This window comes from Bubalus kerabau, chromosome 1 (genome assembly GCF_029407905.1).
Source record: "Bubalus kerabau isolate K-KA32 ecotype Philippines breed swamp buffalo chromosome 1, PCC_UOA_SB_1v2, whole genome shotgun sequence".
NCBI lineage: Eukaryota > Metazoa > Chordata > Mammalia > Artiodactyla > Bovidae > Bubalus > Bubalus kerabau.
The window spans coordinates 195,311,083-195,333,585 of NC_073624.1; the positions used below are offsets into that span (position 1 = coordinate 195,311,083).

Sequence of the window (22,503 nt, forward strand, 5' to 3'; positions counted from 1 at the left end):
ACTTAAAGAGATTTTCTTTAAGTCACATTATTTAAAAACTGTCAAAAATTTAAGACAAAGAGAGAATCTTAAAAGCAGCAGGAGAAAATAAGCTTATAACTTACAAAGGAGCCCTCATAAAACTATGGGCTGATTTCTCAGTAGAAAGCTTAAAAGCCTGGAGATAATGATGTATTCAAAGTTTCAAAAGACAAAAAGAAGTTAGCAAGAACACTCTATCCAGCAGTTGTCCCTCAAAATGCAGGAGAAATAAAAAACTCTCCCAGAGAAACAAAAGCTGAAGGAGTTCATCACCATCATAACTTCCTTTAAGAAATTCTAAAAAGCTTTCTAAGTCTGTGAGTCTCTGTTTTTTCAGTAAGTTCATTTGTTTCATTTCTTTTTAGATTCTACATTTAAGGATGTCATATGATATTTCTCTCCAATACAAAATAAAAAGTTTCAAGTTTGGGGGGAAAATGCTAAAAAGAGTTCTTTTAGCTGAAATAAAGGGATACTAAGCAGAGATATTACTTTGCCAACAAAGGTCCATCTAGTCAAGGCTATGGTTTTTCCAGTGGTCATGTATGGTTGTGAGAGTTGGACTGTGAAGAAAGCTGAGCACCGAAGAATTGATGCTTTTGAACTGTGGTGTTGGAGAAGACTCTTGAGAGTCCCTTGGACTGCAAGGAGATCCAACCAGTCCATCCTAAAGGAGATCAGTCCTGGGTGTTCATTGGAAGGACTGATGCTGAAGCTGAAACTCCAATACTTTGGGCACTTCATGAGAAGAGTTGACTCACTGGAAAAGACCCTGATGTTGGGAAGGATTGAGGGCAGGAGGAGAAGGGGACGACAGAGGATGAGATGGCTGGATGGCATCACCGACTCGATGGACGTGAGTTTGGGTGAACTCTGGGAGTTGGTGATGGACGGCAAGGCCTGGCATGCTGTGATTCATGGGGTCGCAAAGAGTCGGACACGACTGAGCAACTGAACTGAACTGAACTGAATTACTGACATAAAAATATGAAAATATATAACACGCTGGTAAAGGCAAATATAAGTCAAATTTAGAATACTCTGATACAAACAGAATACACGCACTTCCAATTCACTACTTATTATTATATATATATCTCTAATAATTCACATAAGATATGGAAATAAACAAAATGCCCACCAATGGATGCCTAAAAGAAATGAAAACATTCCTAGAAACATACCAACTTCCAAGACCAAGTCAAGAAGTAGATAATCAGAGCAGAGCAACTACTAGTAATGAATCTGAATCAGCAACTAAAAATATTTCAACAAAGTCCAGCACTGGACAGTTTCACATGATAATATAACCAAACATATAAAGAATTAATACCTATCCTTCTCAAACTCTGCTAAAACTCCCACACTCATTCTACAAGGCCATTACTTGTCCTTCAGTTGTTGTCATGCCTGACTCTTTGCAGCCCCATGCACTGCAGCATGCCAGACTTCCCTGTCCTTCACTATCTCCTGGAGTTTGCTCAGCTTCATGTCTGTTGAGTCAATGATGCTATCTAATCATACCTTGTTGCCAAAACCAGACAAAGATTCTCAAAAAAAAAAAAATATATATATATATAGGCCAATATTTCTGATGAATATACAAAATTCCCCAACAAAATATTAGCAAACTGAATTCAATAATATATAAAAAGGATCATACACTAAAGCAGGTACATGAAAAGATGCTTTACATCACAATTATTAGGAAAATGCAAATCAAAACCACAAGGAGGGATCACCTTACCTCACACCTGTTAGAATGGCTATCATCAAAAAACGAGATAACAAGTGTCCGTAAGGATAAAGAGAAAACGGAACACTTTTGCACTGTTAGTGGGAATGAAAATTGATATGGTCACTATGGAAAATAGTATGTAGGCTACTTAAAAAATAAAAAAATTGAACTTCCATATGATTCAGCAATCCTATTTCTGGGTACATATACAAAGGAAATAAAATCAGTATCTCAAAGAGACATGTGCACTACCCTGTTTAATGCACGAGCATTCGTAATAGCCAAGATGTGAAAAGAATCCAAATTTCCTTTGGCTGATGAGAGTGGATAAAAAAATGTGAGATCATATAATATGTGTGTTTGTATGTATACATATACATATATATTCAACCAACTATTACTTATTCATGAAAAAAGAAGGAAATTCTGCCACTTGTGACAACATGGATGGCCCTGAAGGCCTTATTCTAAGTGAAGTGAGTCAGACAGAGAAAAAGAAATACCGTATGATATTTATATGTGGAACATGCAAAAGATAGACTAATGGAGAGTAGAATGGTGGTTTCCAGGGGGTGGGAGTGAGAGGAATGGGGAGATGTTTATTAAAGGGCACAAATTTGAGTTGTAAGATGAATAATTTCTTGGGAGCTAATGTACAGCAGAGTGATTATAGATAACAACATTGTACTACATACTTAAAAGCTGTTAAGAGAGTAAATTTTAAATATTCTCACCACAAAAAATTAATGGTAATTATGTTAGATGAAGGAGGTGTTAACTAACCCTCTTATGGTAATCATTTTGCAATATGTAAGTCTATCAAATCATCACACTGTATACCTTAAACTTACACAATGATATTTGTCAATAATATCTCAATAAAGTTGAAGAAAACACGAAAATAAACATCTAAAGAGTTTCTGGTAGAGTTAAGTATTTATAATTACCAGTCTAAGGTTATATAAAAGCAAACCAAAGGCCTTACAGCATTGTTTCCCAAATAAGTAGACTCTAGAAACTATCAGTCCCATTGTGTTCTTAGAAGAAAAGAGGGGTGGAGAGGGTAGGAGTGACTTAGCAGCAGTAGCAGCAGCAAGTTTGAGACATGTCTTTACTCCAACAAAAATTTAAAAGTCAAATTTAAATTTTTGAGAAAGGGTATCTAGGACAAGGCATTTTCCAATTTTACTAGCTAAATGCAACAGTGAGTTCCAAAAAAGAGTACTCAGTAGCTCACCCCAGGGCCATGCAACTACACATAGTGCCCAGGGGGTCCAAGTCTCTGGACTTCTCTGGATCACCAGAAGGACTTCATCTGAGGTAGCACATTTCTTTTTCTGTCCCTTGATTACATGTTAAGTTCAATCAACTGATTCAGTTGTTTTTAAAGCTTGGGGCTTCCCTGGTGGCTCAGTGGTAAAGAATCTGTCTGCCAATACGGAAGATGCAGGTTCGATCCATGGATCAGGAAGATCACCTAGAGAAGGGAATAGCAACCCACTCCAGTATTCTTGCCTGGGAAATCCCATGGACAGAGGAGCCTAGAGGGCTATGGTCCATGGGATTGCGGAGTCAAACACAACTTAGCAACTAAAACAAACAACAAAATTAAAGTTTAAACCTCAGTTTGGGTGGCATATCTGTAGACTTGCCATACAGCCTTTGCTTCTCCAATGAGCCCAGCTGGTCAGGGAGGCCCACCTTCACACCATGCTGCCCCCTGTGACCTAACTAAGACGGCTGCTTTTCTATGTGGTGGTTCTCTTGGAACTCTAGATAATTTCCTTTCAATCTTTTTAAGAATTACTCATCAAGGAAAAAAAGGAAAAAACTACATCTGGAACTTGGGCTATTGCTGTAGCTTCAGGAAAGAACACTGGCTTCCCCGGTGGCTCAGTGGGAAAGAATCTGCATGCGATGCAGGAGACCTGGGTTCGATCCCTGGGTCAGGAAAATCGCCTGGAGAAGGAAATGGCAACCTACTCCAGCATTCTTGCCTGGGGAATCCCATGGACAGAGGAGCTTGGTGGGCTGCAGTCCATGGGGTCACAAAGAGTCGGACACAACTGAGCAACTACACATGCAAGCTTGTGTAAGATGATCCCCTGGAGGAGGCAATGGCACCAGTATTCTTACCTGGAGAATCCCATGGACAGAGGAGCCTGGTGGGCTGCAGTCCACAGAGGCACAATGAGTCGGACATGACTGGGGGACTGAGCACACACACCAGGAAAGATCAGTGCCCACAGAGCACTGCCTGTGTCAGCCTCTCCCTTTAGCATCTGTGTACGTGGTTGCAGGGATGTACTAAGTTTACCACTGGATTATCTGTGAAAGTGCCGGCAGCAGCTAACCCAGACTAAAAAATGCAAGTTCATCATCACCTGGTCATGTCAGTATTTAGTGGTTGGTCACTTAGATCAAAATGTAATTTTCCCATTACTTTTAAATTAGTTTTCTCTAAAAAGTTATAGTGCAATCAAAAAAATTGCTTCTCAGTTCTGAGCATTTATATTAGCTATTATCTATCCCCGTAAGGAGACTGCATACATGATTGGAACTGTAAAAATTCTCCCTGTCTGCAAAGACTGAAATAGCAGCATCTAATTTTCTAGAGATAAGGTAAAGCTTTCCATTGTTTTCCTTTGGCCCTGTCTCCATGGGACACTAAAGTCGAACTTTCTTAAGGAAAAAACAGGCAGAAGACAAGATTTCCATCTGTTTAGATGGAGGCTAAACATAGAGGTTTTATTATCATTATTACATTCAGGGTTTCTATCTATAAAATCCTAAGTAGTCAGCATGCGTTACAAGCAATAAAACAAAAAAGGTTTCCTGCATTGTTTATCAGATTTCCAATCTTCACTACTATCAGAAACCAAAGACCTAAATCAGAAAACATAAGTTAGGTTCTAATAGATGTGTGGGAAAATTGGAATTTCTGCTGGTGCAGTATGTGGACAAAGAATCTTTCCCAGTAGTTACTGGTACATTCCTCTGAACCAAGTCGGGCTCCATGGCAACAGAAGGCAGGGTCCCTATGGAAACATGAAAAAAATCCACTGCCAGTGGCAGAAAGGGCATCATGGGTAGGTGTACTTAGGAACATACCATCTGGTTTCGCTGTCAGTTCAGGGTCTCTTTGGATAGCTTAACAGGATTGTCTCACTTTTATCTGTACTCAAAAGGGTCTGCTTAAGAGAGTCTACATACCAAGGTTGTTTGGAAATATTTGACAAGATCACAACTTTATTATTAAACAAGCCTGTGAGTGTGGAAGTCAAACAAATCAGGAACAGAAAGCTCTGATTGCCTTCAACTTCAGAGAGATGCTTCTTCTCCTCTAAATCCTCACCATGTCCCCCAAATGCCCCGGAAAAGCACCGCTCACCCTACAACAGTCCCCTGCCAAAGACTGAATCTTCACAGCCCCAAACAAGGCTTTTGCCCTGTACTCTAGCTCTTCTCATCCAGAAAACTCTGAGTCCAAAACTTTTCAGCAACAATAGATCAAAATGACATGAAGCCTGGACAAAGAATTAAATATGTCCCTCCATCATCTCCCTTGGACAGCTAAGAGATCAAACCAGTCAATCTGAAAGGACATCAACCCTGAATATTTATTGGAAGGACTGATACTACAGCTGAAGCTCCAAAACTCTGGCCACCTGATATGAAGAGCCAACTCATTGGAAAAGACCCTGATGCTGGGAAAGATTGAGGGCAAGAGGAGAAGGGAGTGACAGAGGATGGGATGGTTGAATGGCATCACTGACTCAATGGACATGTGTTTGAGCAAACTCAGGGATATAGTGAAGGACAGGCAAGTCGGACATGCTGCAGTTCATGGGGTTGCAAAGAGTTTGGCACGAGCGAATGAATAACAACAGCAACTCCATCATCTCCAGGTGAGGGAAACAAGAACCCACAGGGAAGTTCTTTCCAAAATCCTTGCCCATTCGGCCAGTTCCCTAAGCCTGTGTTTCCCCTCCAGTGGCTGAAAGTGGGGCAAAATGTAGCCATTGAAAATATTTTTCCATTCCTTAAACAAAATTGCTGACAATATTATCCTGAGTTAGCTTGCCAAATATTCCAGCTCACAAAGAGGAAACCCATTCTTCCTGGAGACAAGAGCAGGAATAGTACATATAACTTCCCAGTTAATTGGAGAAGGTATAACATGAACCTATGGCTAGGTGCATAATTCAGGAACCTCAGTTGATATCTCCATGACTTAAGAGGTCCAAAATGTCATAGGAGGCCAGAAAGAGTCTAACACAGGGATGGCAAATGTGGGGCGCTCGGGCCACCCAATGACCATGACAGAAGTCATTAATGAGTCACTCTGTTCTCCCTCTTAGCACAGACATGATCACATGATGCTCTCACTCTCACTCTCATGGTCTCACTCTCTTCTAAACATGATGTTCCAGGTAGTGGCTCCTAAGAGACATTACCCTCTCTCCCCAAAGGGAAACTTTTTGTTAATTCCAGTTCAATATAACATAACATTCCAATATAAAAGACATAGGAAGAAATCTATGAGTTATGTGGCAAACAGCCTAACTGGGCGCCCTGAAGAGCCAACCCTATGGCATATCTGTCTCCTGGAAGGAAAACAGTCCTGGGTAAGTGAGCAGCAGATGTCTTTAAGCTCTTAACCCCAAATTTCAGTTTACAACCCACTGCTTACTGAAACATGACATTCAAGCAAGAGTCAAGCTCATTTGCAGGAATTATTTATTACATAAACCAGACCAGAGTTCTAGCTCCTTCTTTGCCTCCAGCCAGTTCAGTTTTTTCACAAAACTGGCCAAGTGAAAAATCAGCTGTGAATATTCATTCAGTGCTATGGTAATCAATTGTCACACTGCTCTCTGCTAAGCACAGGAAATCATATACAGTTCAGTGTGTGGGAGTGAAGCCTTCTTATTTACGGTTCCAAAGTTCTCTTACTGAGTGCAAAGACAGCCAGGGCACATCCATGGGAACTGGTCCTCTACCACCAGGGCTGGCCTACAAGACAACAGGGTGACAACTGAGTCCCTAAACCTCTTCCTGTGTCTCCCTTGCAAGCCACGCGGGCTGCAAAGCCCCCATCACAGCTTTAACTTGAAGTGAGTGAGTGACCTCCACCATCTAATAGAAGGAGCTTCCAAGGTGGTGCTAGTGGTAAAGAACCCACCTGACAATGCAGGAGATGTTAAGGGACATGGATTTGATCCTTGGGTTGGAAAGATCCCCTGGGGGAGGACATGGCAACCCACTGCAGTATTCTTGCCTGGAGAATCCCATGGACAGAGGAGTCTGGTGGGCTACAGTCTATGGGGCTGCAAAGAGTCGGACACGACTGAAGCAACTTAGCACCAAATATGCATCTAACAAAAGTAGGGTAACAGAGTCAAGCTCACCACAGAGGAAACAGTCATCACAACAGTCCGTTCCTCTGCAGCAGCATCCAGCAACAGAAGACGGGGCATACAGACTAAGGACGGGAGCTGCACTGGAGAAGAGCCCCAAGCCATGCCCTTTGTCCACTCACAACCCTGCTGCAGGCAGCCCTGCTCCCAGTGATCTGCTTTCTCTGCCATCAGTCAAGGACGTGGGAGGGAGAATGCATTTCTGGTCTCATCTTTGGATTAGCCAATCCTTCCCAAGGAGGGACAGTTGCCAACTTCTCATTCTGCTGTTTTGCTGTGAGCTTTTCCTAGTCCCAAGAAACCAAATTTACAAGCAATTCCCACTTGCTAAGAGGTCAGGCACCAAAGACGTGTTTGAAAATCAACTGTGTGTAAACCCAATGCATCTTCCTAAAGTTCTAATGTTGCTAATAATGGTTAGATGCCTAGGCCAGCCTCAAGTCCTTATTCACTACTCAAGTACAAGAACATGGTGATCACGAGTCGGGGTCTCAACTCCTTTCCACCGACCCACAGCCTCATGTCGCTGTCTAGGACTGCTGGGGGTGCCCTCACTGCCACAGGGGAAGAGATCACGGCTCTCTCCTTGGTGTTGATGGTCGGGGCCGTGGGAGAAGTCAAGCGGCCACCCTGGCTCCAAACCATTCCTGGAGCTACAAACAGGTGAGGCCTTGGGAGAGGAGGACCTGTGGACTTTAGGATGGAGAGAATGGATCCCAGTGGCAGTGGTAAGGGTAAGGAGCTCGAAGCACCTGCTGGTTTGACTCCTAGCATTTATTATTCAAGTCTCAGTCTCAAACTATCTCCTTTACCGGCTGGGAAATCCGCCCATTTCTCTCTCCACTGCCACCTATTGTTTCTAAACAGCATTTCTATAGCTGTTTGAAGAACAAAGCAGTCTACTTTATCCCCCTTGAAACCAAAATACCAGTAGCTAACAAATACATATTTCTTAAGAGAACCGCAACACTAATAAGTAAGAAAATCCAAAGAAAAGCAAGGTACTCTTGTCACCCAGAAGCCTGAAAGCAATAATCACATCTAGTGTTGGTAAGAATACAAGGAAGTGGGCACCCTCATATATTCCTTGCAGGCAGGCAAGTTGTTAGAACCAATTTAGATAGCAATTTGGAAGTTTGTATCAAAAAGTCTTAAAATGTGATTCAGATTTCTCCTTTCTCCTAATATTCCATTATTCCCTTCCTATAGAAATATATTTTTACTGGGCTCCTGACCACTCAGAATAAAGATGCCCATGCTCAGTGAGGTCATGTAACTAAGTACCCACTGCTGGGGACCTAGACTGATGTGAGGAAATCAATAATGGCACATGAAGATGAAGGCTGCACCCTAGAGATGGTGGAGCAGAAAGGTGGAAATTGCTGGGTTTCCTATTGGTTTACCAACCTCTGGACTCATGTGAGAAAGAAACAAACTTTTATTTCACAGCCAAACCTAATCTTTTCTGATACAAAATACATACTCTTTGTCCCAGAAATCCTACTAAATTTGTCTCATGAATTTTTCACATGTACAAAGAAATTCAAAATAGCTTAGTGGCTACAGTGAGCAACATTTAAGTGTCCAACATTAGAATGAGTAGGTAGGCAGGAAGGAAAGAAAGAAGGAAGGAAGAAAATGTAAGTGAGATAGTCAAAAAGTGAGGAGGAAATAGATGTTAACAGATAACTTTGGAACACTGCATTTAAGCCAGTTTGTGCTATGCATCTTTTCATTTTAGGAACAAGATCAAAATTTTAAAGGAAAGAATTATATTAAATCTTGAGGGATCAAGGTTGAGAAGACGGAAGACAGGAAGTGTCTAAGACTACTGATCTTGTGAAGGAAGAGCCAAACAACGTCTACTCTCATGACTTCAGAGAACACGTGGGACCAAGGCAAGGTGGAAGAGGATGAACAAGATGACCTCAGAGGTTATGATTTGAAATTCAAATGTAGCCATGACATTTGCAAAATGCAACCAGACACTAATATTTACAAGGGATGTGTGGTCATGAAAGATAAGAGCTATATGAAAAGAATACATAATTGTAGCAATTACCATGGTGGTTAAAGTTAGGCAAAAAAAAAAAAAAATATATATATATATATATATATATATATGTACACGTTTATATATCTTAATGGCAAAAGATACAAAAAATCAATCAGTGATGAGTAAAACATCTATCAGGTGAATTTAGCTTAAGAACAAGTAGGTTTTGTTATTTCTGTTGTTTTTTTTTAATTGAAGTAGACCTGATTTATAATATCTTGATAGTTTCAGGTGTACAACAAAGTGATTCAGTTATATTTTTCAGATTGTTTTCCAATTTAGGTTATTATAAGATACTGAATACAGTTCCCTGTATTATACAGTAAATCCTTGTTGTTTATCTACTTTATTTATAGTACTGTGTGTTTCTTAATCCCATACTCCTAATTTATCCCTCCACCTTCCCTTTCCTCTTTGGTAACCATAAGTTCTTTTTCTATGTCAAGAAACAACTAGGTTTTGGATTTATAATTTTAGTAAATTAAAATTAATTGCTAATTAATACTAACTGTAAAACTGATCAGGAAAATAAATTAATAAAAAATTCCCATTTATAATGGCATCAAAAAGAATTTAAAACCTAGGAATAATTTAACTAAAGAGGTGAAAGACCTTTACACTAAAAACTATAATAAGTTGATGAAAGAAATTGAAGATACAAATACATAAAGCCTGACTTAGATACATTTGATACATTCTACGCCCACGGTTGGAAGAATTTATATTATAAAATTGTCCATACTAACAAAGCCACCATTTACAGGTTCAATTCAATCTCTATCAAAAACCCAATGGTATTTTTCACAGAAATAGAAAAAACAATCCTAAAATTTGCATGGAACCACAAATGACTCCAGATAGCTAAAGTGATCTTGAGAAAGAACAAAGCTAGAGGTATCCACACTCTGCGATTTCAAACTTGATTACAAAGTTGTAGTAATCAGTATAGTACTGGCATTAAAAACGGACTCATAGATCAGGGGAACAGAATACAGAGTCTAGAAACAAACCCATACATATATGGTCAATTAATTTGTGACAAAAGAGTCGAGAACATAAAACAATCTTTTCAATCAATGGTGTTGGGAAAACTGTACAACCCTATGCAAAAAAGTGAAACTGGATCATATATCATACACAAAAATCTACTCAAAATGGATTAAAGACTTGAACATAAGACCTGAAACCGTAAAACTCTTAGAAGAAAACACAGATGTAAAGTCCTTGACATGGCTTTCAGTGATGATTCTTTGGATTTACACCAAAATCAAAGACTACAAAAGCAAAAATTAACAAACGAGACTGCATCAAACTAAAAAACTACTGCAAAGCAAACACCCACAAGACTATACTAAGTCACTTCAGTCGTGTCCGACTCTGTGCGACCCCATAGACGGCAGCCCACCAGGCTCCCCCGTCCCTGGGATTCTCCAGGCAAGAACACTGGAGTGGGTTGCCATGTCCTTCTCCAATGCAGGAAAGTGAAAAGTGAAAGTGAAGTCGCTCAGTCGTGTCCGACTCTTAGCGACCCCATGGACTGCAGCCTACCAGGCTCTCCGCCCATGGGATTTTCCAAGCAAGAGTACTGGAGTGGGGTGCCATTGCCTTCTCCGACCCACAAGACTATCAACAAGCAAACAACAAACCTGATTAAAACATGGGCAAAAGATTTGAAAATACCTTTTTCTAAAGAAGACATACAGATGGCCAACAGGTACATGAAATGGTGCTCATCATCCCTAATCATCAGGGAAATGCAAATCAAAACCACAATGAGATATCATCTCACATTTGTTAGTATAGCTATCATCAAATAGACAAGATACAATAAATGTCGGTGAGGATGTGGGGAAAAGGGAATCCTCGTGCAATGTTGGTTGGAATGTAAGATAGTACAGCTACTATGAAAAACTGTATGGAGGTTCCTCAAAACAATTAAAAATAGAACTACCACATGATCTAGCAATTCCACTTCTGTGTATTTATCTGATGGAAACAAAACACTAACACAAAAAGATTATCTGCACCTCATGTTCACTGAAGCATTATTTCCTGTGGTCATGTATGGATTTTTTGGGGCTCCAAAATCACTGCAGATGGTGACTGCAGCCATGAAATTCAAAGACGCTTACTCCTTGGAAGGAAAGTTATGTCCAACCTAGATAGCACATTCAAAAGCAGAGACATTACTTTGCCAACAAAGGTCCGTCTAGTCAAGGCTATGGTTTTTCCTGTGGTCATGTATGGATGTGAGAGTTGGATTGTGAAAAAGGCTGAGTGCCGAAGAATTGATGCCTTTGAACTGTGGTGTTGGAGAAGACTCCTGAGAGTCCCTTGGACTGCAAGGAGATCCAACCAGTCCATTCTGAAGGAGATCAGCCCTGGGATTTCTTTGGAGGGAATGATGTTAAAGCTGAAACTCCAGTACTTTGGCCACCTCATGCGAAGAGTTGACTCACTGGAAAAGACTCTGATGCTGGGAGGGATTGGGGGCAGGAGGAGAAGGGAACAATAGAGGATGAGATGGTTGGATGGCATCACTGACTCAAAGGACGTGAATCTGAGTGAACTCCGGGAGTAGGTGATGGACAGGGAGGCCTGGCGTGCTGCGCTTCATGGGGTCGCAAAGAGTCAGACACGACTGAGTGACTGAACTGAACTGAACACATGGAGACAACCTGGTGTCTGCCAGTGGACAAACGCATAAAGAAGATGCGATATACAAATATAGTGGGATACTATTCAGCCATAAAAAGAGTGAACTTTTGCTATTTCCAACAATATGAATAGGTCTAGAGGGTATTGTGTAGGTTCAATCCCTGGGTTGGGAAGATTCCCCTGAATGAGAGCATGGCAACCCACTCCAATATTCTTGCCTAGAGAATCCCCATGGACAGAGGAGCCTGGCGGCATACAATCCATAGTGTCTCAAAGAGTTGGATAAGACTGAAGCAACTTAGCATGCATGCAGAGGGCATTATGCTAAGTGAAATAAGTCAGACATAAAAAAGACAAATACTGTCTGGTTCTAATTGTATGTGAAATCTAAAAACAAAATGAAAACAGAATCACAGCTACAGAGAATAAATGAGTGGTTTCTGGCATTGGGAGTTGAGGGTGAAATGGGTGAAGGGAATTAAGAAGCAAAACCCTCCAGTTATAAAATAAGCCACATAGATGTAATATGAATACATCACAAAGAATACAGTTAATAATATTATAATAGCTTTGTAATGATTTTAACAGGTAGTTATTAGATTTATCCTGGAGATTATTTGTTAATATATGCAAATGTCAAATCACTAACCTGAAACTAACATATTTTATGTCAACTCTATTTCAGTTTTTTAAGTCAAGAAAATAAATGACATTCCAGTTTTTAAAAATAATGAAACACAATCAGGCAATAATAGGAACTTTGAAAAATGAATAACTGTACAAGTGTAATTTTATGAACAGGTTAAAACCTCACAAAGGAATTACAGACATCTTCATGTCCCGCAATATTTTCTTCTTGGAGAATTTTCCAATCCATTCTCTTTTTCAGCCAGATTCTTAGGAAAGGCTTCTAACCACACTATTCCCCACATCTTTTGTTTTGGCTCTTCCTGCCTGATGGTAAATGTCTGTCTTCTGAACACAGAGCCTTGTTACCCGAAGTGTGCTCTGTGGACCAGCAGCTTCTGTACAGCCTGAGAGTTTAGTAGAAATGAATAATCTTGGGCAGGATGAAGCAGGGGAAGGGAGGGATGGGAAGATGGGACTTGCTCTCCAGGGGAGCTACCTTAGCCACGTAAAGGAAACTATTTTTTCTAATATAGGTTGTTATGTGAAACCATCCTTTTTTTTTTTTTTGCCTTCTAGGTAAACTGATTAACAAAATTAAACCAAAATTATAACCAATTCGTGTGTTTCAATTCCTTTTGATAACTTGCTGGAAACAGTTAAAATGGTGACCGTGCTGGGTGCCTGGCAGCAAAACCTAGTTGGAAAAAAAAAAGATTATGAAAGCAGAAACAAGAATCATGTGTTCTCTCTTCCTTCTCTATCCACAAGGGTGTCTCGCTAGTGCCAGCTGTTGAGAGAACAGAAGATGTACCAGAGGCATCCCTGAGAACAAGGAAGTAACGGAAGCATGCTTGTCCTCTGGGGTTAAGCTATGAAATCAAGACATCAGAGTGGAGAGATACAAAGATACCCTTAAAGAGACCAAATAGCTCCCAGGCCTCAGAGACCAGACAGTGCGCTGATTAAATGTATTAACATATCTAAAGGAAAACTGCAAGAAAAGGAAAATTTTAGTGACAAATGCTAGAGATGGTCATCCAAGCATTCAGGAGTCATATTGGCTAGTATGAGACTTATCTCAAGGAAGTTATAAGATCTTTACCATCACATTGTGGCAATAATCTTTAGCAGGTATGACGGTCCTGTGGGATTGCCCCGCTTTCTGAGATTAGCTGTACTACTGGGCTAGTGGAGGTACTGGGCTCTGGAAGGCTAGAACCATGAAGCACTGAAATTTCTAACTAACCTTGCTCAGATCCACAATCCCTACATCAGCTGCCAATTAAATTTAGTTTCCCACATGCCAGATCTTCAAGGAGAGAAGGTATGACCAGGATACTGTGTCAGCTCCTCTCCAAGTTCTGTGTAACAATGAATTAGCACCCCGACTTTATATGACTCTTAGGACTTGGATTAACAAAAAAATCCACAATAGATAGAGCTATTTTCTCAGTGTGCTGACAACTAGGCTTGTAGGTTTGAACCCTGGCAAGTACATCAAGATAATGTCTCCTTGAAGCATCTGGGAAGTGGCCAGCCCGACCAGCCAGGCCTCCCCACTCTCCAGGCTGTGTGTATTCAAGGCCCTCCTTTGAAAATTTCCCATCAGCCTAGGCCACAGAGATCAGTTCATGATTATTCTCAAAGATGTTTGATTATAAACATAATTTTTCTTATTCTGCACCATTATTAATCAAATGCATGCAAATTAAGAAAAATAGCAAAAGGAAAATTGGCACAGGGTATAAGCAAAAAGATGGGCTTTCCTGGTGGTTCAGTTGGTAAAGAATCACCTGCAATGCAGGAAACCTGGGTTCAACCCCTGGGTAGGGAAGATCCCTGGAGAAAGAAATGGCAACCTACTCCAGTATTCTTGCCTGGGAAATCCCATGGACAGAGTAGCCTGGGGGCTACAGTCCAAGGGGTTGCAAAGAGTCAGACACAACTTAACGACTAAATCACCACCACCATATAAGCAAAAAGACATTCTACACTGCTGGTGGGGGTATAAATTGAAAACACACCAAACATTCTAGGAATATGTGTATGCCTCTAACCCAGAAATTCTACGTCTATGAAGGTATCCTTACCTAGTAATTATGTAGATGAACAAAGATTTAATCACAATGACATCTCCTAAAGTAGTCCATAATAGTTATAACTTGGAAATCATGTAAATATTCAAGAGCTGAGATCAGTTAAATAAACATCTATAATCCAATAAACACTGACATTTGTAAATTTTTGCAGAAGTACATTTACTGACCAGGAAAGACAGTCACAACATATTTGTATTTTCTTCTTTTTGCTTAGTTACATTTTCTAATTTCTCTTCAATGAACATTTATTATCATATATAGCTTTGGTTTTGAATCAAATTTGAGATATCACTCTTTCTATATACCCTGGAGAATAGAATGGCAACCCACTCCAGTATTCTTGCCTGGAGAATTCCATGGACAGAGGAGCCTGGAGGGCTTCAGTCCGTGGAGTCACAAAGAGTTGGACACGACTGAGTGACTAACACTACACCCTTTCTATGTAAATAATAGACTCCAAAGGTTAGAAGGAAGATGATACATAAACTGGTCTAAGCCCTCTCTCTATTTAGAGCAAATTAGCCTCAAATTTGCTGAGCGACTTCACTTTCACTTCACTTTCATGCATTGGAGAAGGAAATGGCACCCCACTCCAGTGTTCTTGCCTGGAAAATCGCATGGACGGAGGAGCCTGGTGGGCTGCAGTTGTGGGGTCGCTAAGAGTCGGACAAGACTGAGTGACTTCACTTTCACTTCACTTTCATGCATTGGAGAAGGAAATGGCAACCCACTCCAGTGTTCTTGCCTGGAGAATCCCAGGGACGGGGGAGCCTGGTGGGCTGCTGTCTATGGGGTCGCATAGAGTCGGACGCGACTGAAGTGACTTAGCAGCAGCAGCAGCAGCCTCAAATAAAATTATAAACCCATTTATAAATGGTTTATCCAAGGCCACCCAGTTGAGCGGTGGCCAAGTCAGTGCTATCATTCAGTTCTGTGGAGTCTTAAGCCCAGACATGATCAGAAATTTCTAGTGCCTCCACGTTAGAGCAGAACTCTGTCTCTTTTTACTACTCAATACCAGCATCTCATCTCAGAAAGCAAAGATGTCCTCCTAGCTCTTTGTTGAGCTAAAATATTTGAATAAAATCATTTTTAATAATACCTATCTTAAGTGTTTTTCAATGATCCAGTGGATGTTGGCAATTTGATTTCTGGTTCCTCTGCCTTTTCTAAAACCAGCTTGAACATCTGGAAGCTCATGGTTCACATATTGCTGAAGCCTGGCTTGGAGAATTTTAAGCATCACTTTACTAGCATGTGAGATGAGTGCAATTGTGTGGTAGTTTGAGCATTCTTTGGCATTGCCTTTCTTTGGTATTGGAATGAAAACTGACCTTTTCCAGTCCTGTGGCCACTTCTGAGTTTTCCAAATTTGCTGGCATATTGAGTGCAGCACTTTCACAGCATCATCTTTCAGGATTTGGAATAGCTCAACCGGAATTCCATCACCTCCACTAGCTTTGTTCGTAGTGATGCTTTCTAAGGCCCACTTCAACTGAGCAATTGATCTGATCTGATCTGATCTGAAGTGTCTCTAAGAGTCCTACACACAATAGTTAGAAAGCACAGTTGCAAACTACATTCCACATGATATTCTAAGATTTCCTAAAGTGTATCATAAAACATCAAACTTCTCTCGAGACATCTCAAAATGAATCAGTGAGATGGGGAGGGGAGGGATGATAGAAATGACAATGAAAAAAGGTCTACTTTGTGATTCAGACTTACAGCCATTTCATATTGTGAAAGCTCCTTAATAAGCCTTTCAGTCTATGTACCAGAAAAGAACATGCTGGCCCCTTGAAAGTTGACTCAAGACTCTGGTGAGTTGCTGCAGGAAGCTTACATCTCTGTTCTCTTCTCTGATGACTCCCTGACTGATTTCCAAACAGACTTTTCTTGAAGAATTGTAACAAACATTGCAGCATCCAACCTTGAATCATCTTTCTATAACTTCTGCTTTCTCCTCAAGTGACTTTCTTTTTTTTTAATTATTTTATTTTTTAAGTTTACAATATTGTATTGGTTTAGCCATATATTAAAATGAATCCGCCACAGGTATACATGTGTTCCTCCTCCCTCCCCATACCATCCCTCTGGGTCATCCCAGTGCACCAGCCCCAAGCATCCAGTATCGTGCATCGAACCTGGACTGGTGACTCATTTCATGTATGTTATTATACATGTTTCAATGCCATTCTCCCAAATCATCCCACCCTCTCCCTCTCCCACGGAGTCCAAAAGACTGTTCTATACATCAGTGCCTCTTTTGCTGTCTCGTATACAGGGTTATTGTTACCATCTTTCTAAATTCCATATATATGCGTTAGTATACTGTATTGGTGTTTTTCTTTCTGGCTTACTTCACTCTGTATAATAGGCTCCAGTTTCATCCACCTCATTAGAACTGATTCAAATGTATTCTTTTTAATGGCTGAGTAATACTCAAGTGACTTTCATGTGGAGACTTGTGACGGGACAGAGGGACATAGTGAATGCTTCCCTGCTTACACAGGCCAAGATAGCAGCAGTGAGCATAAGGGAAGGATCCAAGATGCCACAGGCCTCAATCTCCATCTCCGCAGGCTGCCACTAACAATGCAAACCAACACTGGGAAAAATAAATGAACTTCCAAGAAATGTTAAGTCTTACTTACGGACACACATTTCCCTGCTCTCGTAAAATCCAGGACAACACTGGGACTTGCGTCTGTACATAGTTTTTTCTCCATGTCGATAGGCAGTCCGATAACTGATTCTATATAGAGGTCAAAAAAAAAAAATCACATCCTTACATCTTTTGATGTGCAATTTGATTAGAAATCAAAAATTTATATTTTAATACAAAAAACTATCAAACATGATATAGGTATAAAAAACAAAGTCCTCCAAAATAATAAAGAAGAAACATGGGATATATATTTTGAGCAATACTATACTAACTCACCAATTTGCTAAGAATACACTGAATGGACATTTAAGTCCACCAGCACTTATTCCAAGGAATCAGAAGCTTCATGTCTTCTCTACTTCACTTGAGATATTTTATAATATATTGATCAGTTTCATATATATTACTTTTCTATATAGGTTTTAGAGGAAGAATTTGGAGAAGTCCTTTAAAAATCTATGTTAGTGCATTTTTACCCTACTACAAAATAGGACACCAAAAATAAAGACCTTTACATACAACTCAAGCTTCATTCATTTACCAATCCATTTATATAACACATGTTTATTGAGCACTTACCATATTCCAGGCATTGGGGAAAGAACTCAAAGTGAGTGAAAGAATATAAAGCTCTTGCCCTCAAGAAATTTACATTCTACTGGGGAAGACAGACCTGTATAATTTAAGATATACACTCAACAAATAAATATATTATCAAATAATGGCTGGTAATGATTAAATGCTGTCAAAAAAACAAAGCTTGAGTAAGGGAATAGATTGTGACATGAAGGAATGCTGGTTTAGACACAGCAGTCAAGGAAAGTTTGTCCTAAGAAATAATAATGAGTGTGACATCATTTAGTGCAGCATAAATCAGCAGGTACCACATTCCACCCACAACCCAGACGACAAGTATTTTACTAATGAAATCAAGACAGTTTTCTTCCATAGTAACATGATTATTTAACACAGTGTGTTTGTTTTGTTTTCACATTTATATAAAAAATAAACATGCGGCTTATTTTTCTTAAATGTAATTCAAATTTAAGTTAGTCTAAATTAAATTTGATGTTCAAGTAGAAACATAGGCTAAGATCGAGTTTTTTGATATCTGGTGATATCCATATTTAAGAGTGTCTCCCCAGGTTTGCTCAACAGCTGGGTGACTTCAGCGAATCAAATGATGGTAATCAGTAGATGTTTTGTGTGTAAGTTCCTGGAGGGACAGACAATCTTTTTGTGTTTCCATATCTCCTGCAGCTTGGAACATGGCTACAACAACCACCCGCACTCAACAGCTATTCACTCTATGAATGGGCCCACTTTCTCAAGTGTTTAATATCTCTGACTGTGTCAGACTCCATTCCACTACGCCAAACAAATAAACACATCTGGGTTTGCAGTACCTGTGCCGCGTGCATTTGAACCAGTTCAGAATGTCGGTGCAGCTAGTATAGTAAATTTGATCAAAGGGATGTGGGTATGACTCTTGCACAGTCACAGAGTAGCTGAAAAGAAGAGAAAAGAGAAGCAGTCAGTATTTCTCTTGCATTAATGACAGACTCTGTACCAAAAAACGGTCACTGGCTAAATTATCTGTACGTCCGACTCCACGCTGACTTTTAACAGAATCTCCATGTTTTGATGGGTTTCTATTTGAACTTGAACCCTAAAAGTTCCAACATTAAAATATTTAAAACACAAGAGTTTATGCTATAAACTTCAAAAAATTTCCCATTTACTATTCACCCAAAACTCCGATATCACTAAATTTAAAAGCATACCATTACAGGGACTTCCCTGGTGGTCCAGTGACTAAGACTCCATGATCCCAATGCAGGGGGCCTGGGTTCAATCGCTAGTCAAAGAACTAGATCCCGTGTACTGCAACTAAGAGCCAAGGCAGCCAAATAAATATTTTTTAAAAACCACCACATATTTTTCTGTAATTTTCAGTTCCATCCCATACCCTGTGATCCAGGGATATCAAAACCTTTCAAAAAACGTTTTCATCATAGGCCTCACTAAATAATACCCCTAGTTGAGCTGGTAAAGAATCTGCCTGCAATGCAGGAGACCTGGGTCAAGAAGATCCCCTGGAGAACAGATAGGCTACCCACTCCAGTATTCTGGCCTGGAGAATTCCATGGACTACAGTCCATAGGGTCACAAAGAGTCGGACATGACTGAGCAATTTTCAATTCAAAAATTAAATAAGTGTAATCAGCAAATATGAGTACATTTTGCTACTGATTTTGGAAAATCAGAAAGTATATTTCTCAGATTGGAACTTCGAATGATTTTCTTTCTTGCACCTGCCCTATCTTCAGGTAAAGGAAGAATATATGCAGCCTCTACATAGAAGCTACAAAGAAGCCTTTAAGCCTGATTCTAAACATATGGCTGACACAGTTAACCTGAAATAATCATACTAACAACCAGACGCTACTTAAACAGTCTGTTTTCCAATATATTTTCATTAATAGATTCTTGTAAGAGTAAAAACACGCAATCCAATGGGTCTAAGAATGTGGCTGAAAAGATCCCCAAAATATGAAGAATATTCCTTATTCAATTCCTTACTTTATTTCAAAGCAGTCTATTGCATGCCCAAGAGCTTAGATTTCTTGCCTACAGGAAAATCTGGAGAATCCCCTTTTCAGAACAATTTGTTTTCTCTTTTTTAGCAGTCTTATAAAGATTTACACTAAAATCTTTAATTCATGCTAACAACAATAACAACAAAAGCCACAATCATGGACTCACTTGGTACAGAACAATAGGCCAAGTTCATTAAAAAGAGCTATGAACTGCAGAAAGTATGGAAGGAATGGGGTTAAAATTTCTACATGAATAAATTCAGGTTAGATAAAGAAAAGAGACTCTTGATTTGAAAGCTAAGCTGTACTGGCCTCACACACAGTGCTATTTCTTTCTCCAAGTGGTCTCTGTCAGTCATCATGAGACATCCATGAACTCATCACACTGTTTGAACTCCGTGTATTTGGGACATTGCAACTTGATTTCTAGGTAAATTTAGGGATCCTCCACAGGTCTGAGGCAAATGTAGTAGGTCCTTGTGAAAAGACCACTGGATTAGAAGAAGGCAAGATTATTAGCATCCTGATCTGATACTGAGAAACCTGGCTGACCTTCAGGAGAGAATCTCACTTCCCTGGATTTATCACATTGTAAAACAATGGGGTAAGAGATGTTCTTGAAGATGCCTTCCCACTGACTTCTGCATTTCTAACATACATTGCACACAACTACTCCCTTCTACTCCAGCAGATGGCACCTGCAATAACAGGTTCAGATGAGCATGGAGTATGCAATCACCTACATCTCTGATATAACTCCTTTTGGGTAAACCAAGAGGTCTCTGTTAAAATATAAATTTTCTTGGAATGAAATATCACATGAAGCTATTCAGATTTCCTTCAGACCCCTAGCAGTGTCCTGAGGTTTGTTGTGGTTGTTGTGCTTTAGTCACTAAGTCGTGTCTGACTCTTTGTACCTCCATGGACTGTAGCCCACCAGGCTCTGTGGGATTTCTGTGGGATTTCCCAGGCAACAACACTGGAGTAGGTTGCCATTTCCTTTTCCAGGAGACCTTCCCAACCCAGGGATCAAATCTGTGTCTCCTGCATTGGCGGGCAGATTCTTTACCACTGAGCCACCTAGGAAGCATCCTGAAGCTCATGTTGATGCAAATTCTAAGCCTTTCTTCACCAATTCTTTTCCCTCCCAATCCAGAGTCCCTTGGATGACAAGGAGATCAAACGAGTCCATCCTAAAGGAAATCAACCCTGAATATTCACTGGAAGGACTGATGCTAAAGCTGAAGCTGCCGCACTTTGACCATCTGATACGAAGAACCAACTCATTGGAAAAGACCCTGATGCTGTGAAAGATAAAAGGCAGGAGGAGAAGGGGATTATAGAGGATGAGGTGGTTGGATGGCATCAATGACTCAATGGAGATGAGTCTGAGCAAGCTCAGGAGGTGGTGAAGGACAGGGAAGCCTGGCGTGCCATAGTCCTTGGGATGGCAAAGAGTCGGACACAACTGAGTGACTGAACAACAAACCAACAGCTTGCAAATATATGAATCTTGAGGCCTGAACATTATTTCTCCATTCCATTTCTAGCGGAGAGAGTGTCCTCTGTGTGTGGACCTGCCATCTAGGCAGTCGCACATTCAGCTCAGTTCAGTCACTCAGTTGTGTACAACTCTTTGCAACACCATGAATCACAGCACTCCAGGCCTCCCTGTCCATCACCAACTCCCGGAGTTCACTCAGACTCATGTCTATTGAGTCAGTGATGCCATCCAGCCATCTCATCTTCTGTCATCCCCTTCTCCTCCTGCCCCCAATCCCTCCCAGCATCAGGGTCTTTTCCAATGAGTCAACTCTTCGCATGAGGTGACCAAAGTATTGGAGTTTCAGTTTTAGCATCAGTCCTTCCAATGAACACCCAGGACTGATCTCCTTTAGGATGGACTGGTTGGATCTCCTTGCGATCCAAGGGACTCTCAAGAGTCTTCTCCAACACCACAGTTCAAAAGCATCAATTCTTTGGTGCTCAGCTTTCTTCAAAGTCCAACTCTCACATCCATACATGACCACTGGAAAAAAGATAGCCTTGACTAGACGGACCTTTGTTGGCAAAGTAATATCTCTACTTTTGAATATGCTATCTAGGTTGGTCATAACTTTCCTTCCAAGGAGTAAGCGTCTTTTAATTTCATGGCTGCAGTCACCATCTGCAGTGATTTTGGAGCCCAAAAAAATAAAGTCTGACACTATTTCCACTGTTTCCCCATCTATTTCCCATGAAGTGATGGAACCAGATGCCATGATCTTCGTTTTCTGAATGTTGAGCTTTAAGCCAACTTTTTCACTCTCCTCTTTCACTTTCATCAAGAGGCTTTTTAGTTCCTCTTCACTTTCTGCCATAAGGGTGGTGTCATCTGCATATCTGAGGTTATTGATATTTCTCCCAGCAATCTTGATTCCAGCTTGTGCTTCATCCAGCCCAGTGTTTCTCATGATGTACTCTGCATATAAGTTAAACAAGCAGGGTGACAATATACAGCCTTGACATACTCCTTTTCCTATTTGGAACCAGTCTGTTGTTTCATGTCCAGTTCTAACTGTTGCTTCCTGACCTGCATACAGGTTTCTCAAGAGGCAGGTCAAGTGGTCA

The 22,503-nt window shown here is 40.4% G+C and overlaps 1 protein-coding gene across 2 annotated transcripts in view; it reads right to left on the reverse strand.

Moving 5' to 3' along the window:
• MEGF10 (multiple EGF like domains 10) overlaps window positions 1-22,503 on the reverse strand; it is a 182,341-nt gene that overhangs the window by 101,332 nt on the left and 58,506 nt on the right. For both annotated transcript variants that reach the window (XM_055548656.1, XM_055548645.1), the window contains exons 3-4: window positions 18,700-18,801; window positions 17,280-17,380 (exon numbers count right to left, since the gene is read on the reverse strand). In XM_055548656.1, coding sequence (XP_055404631.1) covers window positions 17,280-17,380; window positions 18,700-18,801 — 203 coding nt within the window. The remainder of the gene's footprint in view (window positions 1-17,279; window positions 17,381-18,699; window positions 18,802-22,503) is intronic.